At 46.3% G+C, this 10,910-nt stretch overlaps 1 protein-coding gene across 1 annotated transcript; it reads left to right on the top strand.

Moving 5' to 3' along the window:
• The first annotated feature begins 1,860 nt into the window (after positions 1-1,860).
• On the top strand, positions 1,861-6,891 carry LOC128836167 (general transcription factor II-I-like). The gene is made up of 2 exons (XM_054026184.1): positions 1,861-4,688; positions 6,808-6,891. The coding sequence occupies exons 1-2, from the start codon at positions 2,220-2,222 to the stop codon at positions 6,889-6,891; spliced, it is 2,553 nt and encodes an 850-aa protein (XP_053882159.1). The 5' UTR covers positions 1,861-2,219.
• Positions 6,892-10,910: the final 4,019 nt, after the last annotated feature.

Raw genomic sequence — 10,910 nt, 5'->3', positions numbered from 1 at the left:
GGTTTGAGAGCTTTGATATGTATAATGCACGGACATGATTGTTGCTATGGTAATAAGGCATAGAAATGAATCAAAATCTTTTTAGAAACCATTCGCTGTTGAACTCAGCAGAACAGAGAGAAGCGATTGCAAGAGACTCAATGGCGCTGGGATTTCTATCAGACTCAGGTGATCGCTTACCAGCTAGGCAGTGAGAACGGGGCAACTCGGTGTCTTTTGAAAGTGGGACTGAGGCACTTTTGAAAACGTTACCCTGTGGATTTAAGGGAAACACCAACTACCCCGAGACTGGCAATGAAACCGCAAGAGTTAGCAACGCTGTGTCAGAGTTCAGTGCGGCTTGTGGCCAGGCTGGAGCAATGCAATCCGGGCACACTCCCTGGTGCCCAGCCGTGGCCCTCTGGGTGCTCAGTATAACACAGACTTACACGGTATGGCTGTCTCCTTCCAGTGGCTAGACCCTGTACAAGGCCCCTGAGTGCTACAACCTCTCAACTAAGGCTCCTGGCTTCCTTAGTTCAGGCAGCAAGGGCCTGTACTGCTAGATCCAGAGGTCATGGCTTCATCCCCCAGCCACCCACCCGCCGGCACCGACACTGGCCACACACACCCCTCCCCCCATCAGGGACCTTGGGTGACAATAGCATGAGACCCCCACACCGGAAGAGCCCGCTGGGATGGCAAGGGGTAGGCTGAGCCCTCCCATCTTCCCAGCCTTCCCCTGCGGGAGGTCAGATGGTTTGGGCTCTGTCCGGGAGGCAGGGCCGGCTCCAGCACCAGCTTCTCAAGTAGGTGCTTGGGGCGGCTGCTCCGGAGAGGGGCGGCATGTCCAGGTATTCGGGGGCAATTCGGCGGACGGTCCCTCACTCCGCCTGGGAGCGAAGGACCTCCCGCCGAATTGCCGCCGCAGATCGCGATCGCGGCTTTTTTTGTTTGTTTGTTTTGGCTGCTTGGGGCCACCAAAACCCTGGAGCCAGCCCTGCCGGGAGGAGAGAGGCCCCTGCCCCAGTGGCTGGCTGACAGCCAGAGACAGCCAGGGCCACTGAGATGGGGAGGGGCCGGGGGAGGCCAGTGCTGCAGGGGAAGTTGTACTAGCTGGGCTGGGTTAATCATTGGCACAACAGCCCCCGTGCTAGGGCCTCTAGATCTGGGACCAATCTTGTAATCCAGAATCTAAAGCTTTGAGGGGAGCCAATAGGCTCTAAATCTTATTCTGGGGACCCTCCATAGCCCCTCCCGTTCCCAGGCCAGGATCTTTAAGGGCCAACATCGGACCTGCTTCCCCTCGTCCTTGCTCAGGGAGAGGCCAGCTGACGGGCTCCCTCTTCCATTAGTTTGGGGTGCTAGCCTGTAGACTTGCTTCCTCACAAGACCGTCTTCTTCCTCCCACCGCTGAAGCCGGTGATCACGAGAGGTGGTGCTGCACAGGGGGACTTCTACTAGCTTCATATAGATGGACAGGGACAGGCCAGCCGAGTTCACCTGGCATTGTGAGTGCTAGGGGTTAGGAGGCAAGATCTCCTCAACTCTACCTGCTATAAGGAAAGACAAGAAGACAGAAGAAAAAGTTACTTTAGACAGGCTGCAGTTTTTAGACTTTGTGGCCCACATTTCGCCCATGGCCGTGAATTCTGCCATGTTTAATCCCTCTGGGAGGATTTCATTCTTGAGCTGTGCCCACTTGGAGGGTGGATTTTATAATGGAGAAGAGTGAGAGAAGAGATGGGCAGTTGACGGAAGGTGAGAAGTTAGAGCAACAGTACAGACGGGAATAAACAGAGAATTTTGTTCCACTCTGCACCTGACCCACATAAATTCTGGACCTCATGCAGATTGAACCACCAAGGTTTTAGACATCGGTCCTGGGTTCAGGGTGAACGACTGTGTGAGGGGACGAGGCCCGGCCGGCGCCCAGTGGACGCGGTCACCGAGCCCCCGCCGGGAGCCCGACGAGTCGCGAAGAGGCCGCGGGGACGGGCCGAGCCGAGCCGAGCCGAGCCGGGAAGCGCCTGCTGTGAGCTGGGATTAGCTTGGCCTCCCCTCGCCCCGAGGCGGCCGCGGCTCCTCGCCGAGACTCCCCAGGACCCGGGCTGCCCTGATCCCGGCGGCGGCCAGCCAGGATAATGGCCCAAGCAGCAACACCAGCGTTGTCAGTCCATGATGAGGACTCCTCTGAAAGCAGAATGGTGGTTACATTCCTCATGTAAGCACTTGAGTCAATGTGTAAAGAACTTGCGAAGTCCAAGGCAGAAGTCGCCTGTATTGCTGTGTACGAAACAGATGTGTTTGTAGTTGGAACTGAGAGGGGAAGAGCTTTTGTCAATACAAGGAAAGATTTTCAGAAGGATTTTGTTAAATACTGTGTCTCTGAAGAGGAAAAGGCAGCTGAATTGCAAAAAACAAAGACTACGTCACTTGTAAACAGGCTGACAGTGGATATTGTAGAAATGGAAGCTCTCCGAAAGTCTGTAGAGGATTTCTTCTGCTTTTGTTATGGTAAAGCTTTAGGGAAGTCAACGGTAGTCCCTGTGCCATATGACAAGATTCAAAGGGACCAGTCTGCAGTGGTAGTGCAGGGCCTTCCTGAAGGACTTGCATTTAAACATCCAGCAAATTATGATGTGACAACACTGAAATGGATTTTGGAAAACAAATCGGGGATCTCATTTGTGATCAAAAGGCCTTTCCTAGAGCCAAAGAAACACCTAGGAGCTCATGTGACTGTTACAGATTCTACACGCACAGTTACACCACCAAGTGGAAGTGGCCCTCCTGTCCAAGTAAAAACAGAGCCAAATGAGGATTCTGGAATTTCACTAGAGATGGCAACAGTAACAGTAAAAGAGGAATCGGAGGATCCTGACTACTATCAGTATAATATTCCAGGCCCTTCAGAAACTTCAGAAATTGATGAAAAAATTGCTCTTGCAAAGAAGTACACAGGAAGCCACCAGGGTTCCGATTGCAGTGAAGGAACAGATGTGGAAGTACCAGTAGAAGATTCTTCTCAGCATGCCCCTTCTGAGACAAGTGAGGACCCTGAAGTTGAGGTTACCATTGAAGATGATGAGGACTACTTACCACCCAACAAGAGACCGAAGAACACTGAGTCAGCAAATGAGGCTGCCAATGCTGGGAGAAGAAAAGTGAGAGAATTCAATTTTGAGAAATGGAATGCCCGAATTACAGACTTGAGAAAGCAGGTTGAAGAATTATTTGAAAGAAAATATGCTCAAGCTATAAAAGCAAAAGGTCCAGTGTCTATCCCGTACCCGCTTTTCCAGTCGCATGTAGAAGACTTGTATGTGGAAGGACTTCCAGAAGGAATTCCCTTCAGGAGGCCATCTACCTATGGGATCCCACGCCTTGAGAGGATACTGCTGGCCAAGGAGCGGATACGGTTTGTGATTAAGAAACATGAGCTTTTGAATTCAACACGAGAAGATGCACCGCTAGACAAACCAGCTGCAGGAGTGAAAGAAGAGTGGTATGCCCGAATCACCAAATTAAGGAAGATGGTAGATCAACTTTTCTGTAAAAAATTTGCTGAGGCCCTAGGGAGCACTGAACCGAAGGCTGTCCCATACCAGAAATTTGAGGCACACCCCAGTGATCTCTATGTGGAGGGTCTGCCAGAGAACATTCCATTTAGGAGTCCATCCTGGTATGGAATCCCTCGGCTGGAAAAGATTATTCAAGTGGGCAACAGAATAAAATTTGTGATCAAAAGGCCAGAACTACTAACTCTCAGTCCGACAGAAGTTACTCAACCAAGATCTAATACGCCAGTCAAAGAAGATTGGAATGTCAGAATCACAAAACTAAGGAAGCAAGTGGAAGAGATATTTAATCTGAAATTTGCCCAAGCCCTGGGGCTTTCAGAGGCAGTGAAGGTTCCCTACCCTGTGTTTGAATCAAACCCTGAGTACTTGTATGTGGAAGGCTTGCCAGAAGGAATCCCCTTCCGGAGTCCCACGTGGTTCGGAATTCCACGCCTTGAAAGAATTGTCCGTGGAAGTGGCAAAATCAAATTTATTGTTAAAAAGCCAGAGCTGGTCACTTCTTATTTGCCTGCTGGATTGGCTAGTAAAGTAAACACTAAAGCATTGAGTCCAAAGAGTTCAAAGAGAGCAAGAAGTCCTGCAAGCAATTCAAAGGTTCCAGAGATTGAGGTGACCGTTGAAGAAGGTCCTAATAAACCACAAACAACAGATGTTCGAACTAATTCTCAAACCAATGGATCCAATATGGGCTTCAAGCCACGAGGAAGAGAGTTTTCTTTTGAGGCTTGGAATGCCAAAATTACTGACCTAAAACAAAAAGTTGAAAATCTTTTTAATGAAAAATGTGGAGAAGCTCTGGGGCTTAAAGATCCTGTCAAGGTCCCATTTGCGTTATTTGAATCCTACCCAGAGGATTTCTACGTGGAAGGACTACCTGAAGGGGTGCCATTCCGCCGACCATCTACTTTTGGCATTCCAAGATTGGAGAAGATCCTGCGAAACAAATCTAAGATAAAATTTATCATAAAAAAGCCTGAGATGTTTGAGGCAGCGATTAAGGAAAGCTCTGCTAAAAGTCCCCAGAGAAAAACCAGTTCATCCAATACATCAAATACAACAAGCACCACAACAAAGCCAGTGGTGAACACAGCCGCAGGGGTTGAAGATCTTAACAAGGTTTTTAACGTCAGGCTTGACGAAGCCCTGGCTGGGATGATTTAGTTGGGGATTGGTCCTGCTTTGAGCAGGGGGTGGGACTGGATGACCTCCTCAGGTCCCTTCCAACCCTGATATTCTATGATTCTATGATGACCTCTGGATATTTTGGTAGTGTCTGTGGCTGGCCAGAGAGGCAACATATAGAGAAGTTCACTGCCCAGGTGATAACCACCATGGACCGTTTGGTTTGCAGAAGTTGTCACTGCAGGGATATCATCATGGTTAGCTTCCTCCACGCACACACTTTCTGTTTTCAATCAGGTGAGCCACCAGCTGGCTCTCTGCTGCTCAAACCTTTTCCATGTTGTTCCCACTACAGACAAGGAGCAATGATCTCAAGTTGCAGTGGGGGAGGTTTAGGTTGGATATTAGGAAACACTATTTCACTAGGAGGGTGGTGAAGCACTGGAATGGGTTACCTAGGGAAGTGGTGGAATCTCCTTCCTTAGAGGTTTTTAAGGTCAGGCTTGACAAAGCCCTGGTTGGGATGATTTAGTTGGGATTTGATCCTGCTTTGAGCAGGGGGTTGGACTAGATACCTCCTGAGGTCCCTTCCAACCCTGATATTCTATGATTCTATGAAAAGTTCCAGCTGCTAAAGGTGGAAGCTGCGGCCACGAGGCTAACATGCTGAAATGATTAACATGTCACTCTTCCTTCTGCGAACATGAAGTTGAGTCAGCATTCAATGCAATTCGTGCTAGTGAATGCATTTAATTACACACCTAAATATTGCTACAGAACACAATTTGGAGGATTTGGGAATCTACAGTGACACAGAGACAAGACACTGGGCTCAGATGAGAAAAATGGTGCAAATGTCCCAATGTCCAGAGGGCTCAATCCACTCAGTACACCTAGTACTTCATATGCCCCATCACAGCAGCTCAGCGCATCCCCCTCCGGCTTAGGTGGGGTGTCAGTTATGCCAGTGCGGTGACTAATAGGGGCTGAATCTGGGCAGAAGGAATTGGCAAGGACTGGGCATAGGGAGGGGCAGGGCCATACTGGATAGTGGTGGCCTCGTAGGGAGGAACTGCCCCCCATAGCTCCAGAGTTTCCCAAGCAAGGGATCAGCCCCCCAGCTCTGTAGGATAACTCCAAGCTGGGCCACCCCTGGAAAAGGAAGGCTTTCCGGACAGCCAGGGAGAGAAGGTGGCTCTGGTGCCCCAAGGTCTGTGGAGGTGGCCCGGCACCTGCAGGGCTTGGGAGGGATGTTCAGCTCCTTCTACAGCTGCTCTGCAGGGAAGAGCACAAGACAGGCAGACAGATTTCTACTGGAAAACAGGGTTCCTCTGCACCGCCCTTCATGTTGTAGATGCAAGAAAGCGGCCATGCACCGTGGGTACCGGGGTGTGCAGCTATGCTGTGAGGGCCTTACCGGGGAACAACGATGATTCTAGACGAGAGGGGCAAAATGATGAGCCACCCAGAAGTACAGTGAGTCCCTGCTCCAGGACGACAGGCCCCCATACTGGGGAAGCCAATGCTGGAACGCCAAGGAAGAGAGGATTAAGACCATTTATTTTATATGCTATCCTGTTTGTTGAGGAGCTTTGTAGGGTTTCTGATCTAGCAAAGCGGTAACGATCCCTCTTATTCCATGTTGAGTATCAGTGAGCCACAGGCGCATTGTCCAGTCCCAGCCCAGACTAGCTCCTCTAGGGCAGTTACAGTCAGACCTTCAGTTCCAAGTCGATGTTATTTAACTCAAGAAGTATCGTCCCCTGGCAAAGGCACTAGCCTGGGACTCTGGAGACCTGCGGTCAGTTCCCCGATGATGTTCAGCCCCAGCTAGGCTGTGCCCCTATTCCAGTGGCTGGCAGGGGAACCTGGACCCAGCTGCCACTCCACATTCCAGCCCAGGGACTCTATAACCTGCAGTGCAGGTCATCAGTCCCAGCCCCTGGTTCTGTTTCTATGGGCTTCTTCCTATTAATGCTCCCAATCTTCTCTTTCCTGCTGCTGGGTTTAACAGGGAGCTTCTCTATCCCCCAAGGCTACTGTACCCCTCCTAGCCTCACGTCAGACTCCTTACTCTCCCCCTGGGCTTCCTCCTTGCTCCTGACACCTTCCATCCTTCCAGGCTGTGACTGCAGCCTCCTTCTCCCTCCACCCTCAGCTTCCTGGTTTCAAAGTGTGGGCCCAGCTGGGCTTCATTCTCAACTAAGCCTGGCCTCCTTCTCTTAGCTGATGTCAGGTGCCCTAACTGGCCCCCCAGGCATATTAACCCTATCAGGGCCAGTGTGGGGTGCACACCTCAGCACAAGGCCTTATAAGTACCTGAGGGAGGTAGATATAATTGATCAGTCTTTACAAAGAGCTGCTTGTCATTGCTCTGTCTTTGGTAGACAGATACTCTGTTGTCTCTTATCAATACTCCTCATTTTTACTCTGGCACATCTGGCTCTTAGGGCTAAAAACCAGACCCCAAACCCAAGCATGGAAGTAACTTAAGAGGCCACCAGGTCAAACACGACGGTCACTATATCATCACTGTGTATTCAAGTTAGATTATGTGCTTTATAGCTAAGAGCAATTCATCCAAACCAAGCGCTCTCATAATCAAGTATTTTATCTAGAAATAATTTAATCATGGTTAGGTACAAAGCAAGAGCAATGGACAGCAAAGAAAAACAAAACAAAACAGTATAAGATTTTTCAATTATTATAAAAATAATGTTCTATAGAATCATAGAATCATAGAATATCAGAGTTGGAAGGGACCTCAAGAGGTCATCTAGTCCAACCCCCTGCTCAAAGCAGGACCAATTCCCAGCTAAATCATCCCAGCCAGGGCTTTGTCAAGCCGGGCCTTAAAAACCTCCAAGGAAGGAGACTCCACCACCTCCCTAGGTAACGCATTCCAGTGTTTCACCACCCTCCTAGTGAAATAGTTTTTCCTGATATCCAACCTGGACCTCCCCCACTGCAACTTGAGACCATTGCTCCTTGTTCTGTCATCTGCCACCACTGAGAACAGCCGAGCTCCATCCTCTTTGGAACCCCCCTTCAGGTAGTTGAAGGCTGCTATCAAATCCCCCCTCATTCTTCTCTTCTGGAGACTAAACAATCCCAGTTCTCTCAGCCTCTCCTCATAAGTCATGTGCTCCAGACCCCTAATCATTTTTGTTGCCCTCCGCTGGACTCTTTCCAATTTTTCCACATCCTTCTTGTAGTGTGGGGACCAAAACTGGACACAGTATTCCAGATGAGGCCTCACCAATGTCGAATAAAGGGGAACGATCACGTTCCTCGATCTGCTGGCAATGCCCCTACTTATACAGCCCAAAATGCCGTTAGCCTTCTTGGCAACAAGAGCACACTGTTGACTCATATCCAGCTTCTCGTCCATCATATCCAGCTTCTCGTCCATATACCTGAGACTAATCATACAATGTTAGCAGGGCAATATTTACTTAATTCATTGCAACAGATACAAAATTGCAAACAAAAGGTTTGATTGGCTCCTTCCACTTTAAATCATGCATAGTCCCAGAATCCTTCACATTTTGAGCCATCTTTTTTATTATCAGAAAAGATCTTAGTGATTTTTCAGGCTGCCCTTAGTGAACCTTCAGTACATCCACTCCCCTGTTCCCACCCTCATCAAAAGCTATGACCAGGATGGGAAATGTTCTGCTTTGGCTTAAAAATGCCTCTCAGTAAGTTCATTATCACTTGAGTGTCCTTGGATAATTTTCCCATTTACTACAGCACTACATATGCGCTTATTGTTCAGCTGCATCTAATGACTAGAACTGACTTTATTGCATACTCTCCAAAATAATGCATATTAGAGGTCTCTGTACTAAAGAATCTACCTTCACCTTAGCGATACTCTGGAATAATATGACTCGCAATATCAGCCCTTTATTGGTGTCCATTATGAGTTTATCTAAGTGTAACCCGTTGCATTTTCAATTTGGCCAAGTAATCATCCATGTTTTATAGTTTAGTTATTGTCACTCTAAGATCTTCATTTGAATTTCTTCTACAAAAAATGGCTGCAGATAGTAATAATGTGGAACATTGTAGGCTAAAGAGCTTTACAGAGATAAATAGTCTTATAAAATACACATAGGTTAATGATAGCAAATGTGCTTGGTTTTACTACACTGTCTCATAACACATCACAATGGAGAAGAGATTTAGCTCATTTTTCATTTGGCAGCTACATGTGTCACAGTAGCTGAAAAAGTCATTGTCCCGATTACCTTTTGTTCATTTATGTGATGCATAAACTGACTCCCCTCTTTAACATCCCAGCCTTCTAAGGACCAAGCTCCCCCAAAACAGCTTATACTGATAGCTTAATCTTTACATAAAGTCTAGATGACAATCTTATGTTCTGGCTAATGACTGACCTTGAATAGCTACAAGTGTAAATACTTTTGTAAAGGTGACTTTAAAAGGCAGAGAATCACATTTCAGTAATGTTACAAATATAAGTAAAACACCACCTGTCTGCAGACTAAGGATGGCCACCGGCACATTACTAGACATGTACTTGAGTTTTCCTTTCAGGTTTGCAGGTCATAATCTTCTGAATGCCCCTCTCAACCTGGCTGTTGGGGGCATTAGTTCCACATTGCCAGCTACTGAACTATTCTTTGGTATGTGACTTCATAGCGGCTGTTATTTTCTTTTAAATATCTAAGAAATCCTAAATATCCTTATACAAGAGGCCATAAAACTTTATGGGAAAACATGGAATAATCACCATTCTAGCACTAAAAAACGTGAACTGTATAAAGGATGGAAATACCATTTCACAAAGCATTTTTAAGTTTGGCTTTGTTCCAAAACTTTTCCATTTTGGGTTGAAACATTTCAACAAAACTCAAAATGTTTCATTTGAAAAAAATGTATTAGATTAGAATGTGTTTTGTATTGTATTATATATTTATAAATAAAATAATTTCAGAAAGGAAAATTGTAATGGTTCATTCCAATACAAGACACTTTGACATTGTTAGAACCTCTGTGGTTTTCTTTCAAAATAAAATGTTGGTGGAATTGACCTGATTTCATGAAGTATGTCAGTTTTGACAGAACTGCATATTCCAATGGAATACGGTTCCAATAGTTTCTCCCTCCAATTCTAGTACTAAGCTTCTTTAAAATGAAGTTTTCGCTAATTTCTCCAGGGATTCTATTGTCTCCAGCACCCTCCATCAGATGTTCATTACATTACACAAAAGTTCTATTGTTTGTTTCTCCGAGTAAATAAATTTAAAAAAAAGGGACCAACATTCCAGTCCATAGTTAAGGCTCTGATCTAAGACTTTGGGAACAAATCGATGGAGAGGAATCCTTAACTCACAAAAATCTCTTTCAAGACTCTGGAATAAAATCTTTTTTGAAGAAGGTGATATATAAGTAGAAAAAGGTAGTTAGGGAGTTTTGACAATTTGGATTATTAGCTGGCTGGACCATAATAGTGTCGTAAGAGCCATTACAGTCTGACTTACTAAAATGCAGATTATTCACTCTATAGACCATTAGAGCTGCAATGATGTATAATGAAAATCTCTATTTAGAGACTCACGTTATGGTTTGCAATGCCAATGCCAATGATCACTCCTTTGTATGAGTATTGTACGCACACAACCGACTGATGGTTCTTTCATAGCCACACAGTCAGTCAATCACGCCAGAGGTTTGTTTATGAAAGACTTAACTGGTGGATTTTTTGACACATTAGATGCTAATGCCTCCAATGGAGCTGTTATGTCCCATCGTGCGAATATAGCAGATGTGCATGTACACAGAGCACTGGCGTTAAAAAAACCTTTATGAACTTTCTGCTGCAGAAAGACTTGCTGTGCATGCACAGAAACATCCACTGTAGATTGAATAGCTCCGCTGTCATTCAAGTGTGTTGTTCTGAAGAGGCTCAAAGGCACTAACCTGCCATATAAATTAATCACCTGCAAAACATGGCTTTGAGTGGTCTGGAGAAGTACAGAAAAGTTTCGGAAGTTACACTTTAGTGCCTTAAAAAAATGACAATCCATCTTCACAAGTTTGATTTAAAATTCTCAACAGCTGAGTCTAGGAAGTTTCTGGCTCCAATTCAGGATTGTAATCGTATTCAGGATACCACCTCAGTACCTGGGTAAGTACTTCCCTGAACAGGGAAACCCACTTTTGTTTATTAATGGAATTGGAAGCTTGCTAAAAAAA

The sequence above is a fragment of the Malaclemys terrapin genome, chromosome 4 (assembly GCF_027887155.1).
Source record: "Malaclemys terrapin pileata isolate rMalTer1 chromosome 4, rMalTer1.hap1, whole genome shotgun sequence".
NCBI classification, from domain to species: Eukaryota; Metazoa; Chordata; order Testudines; family Emydidae; genus Malaclemys; species Malaclemys terrapin.
The sequence above is the reverse complement of the archived record's forward strand: the minus strand, read 5'-3'. Positions and strand labels throughout refer to the sequence as shown.

Excerpts from the sequence above, each read along its gene's own strand:
- LOC128836167 (XM_054026184.1), top strand. The coding sequence starts at position 2,220 with ATGTGTAAAGAACTTGCGAAGTCCAAGGCAGAAGTCGCCTGTATTGCT. Across the intron at positions 4,689-6,807 it reads ATCTTAACAAGGTTTTTAAC|GCTGTGACTGCAGCCTCCTT; the intron begins GTCAGGCTTGAC and ends CCATCCTTCCAG.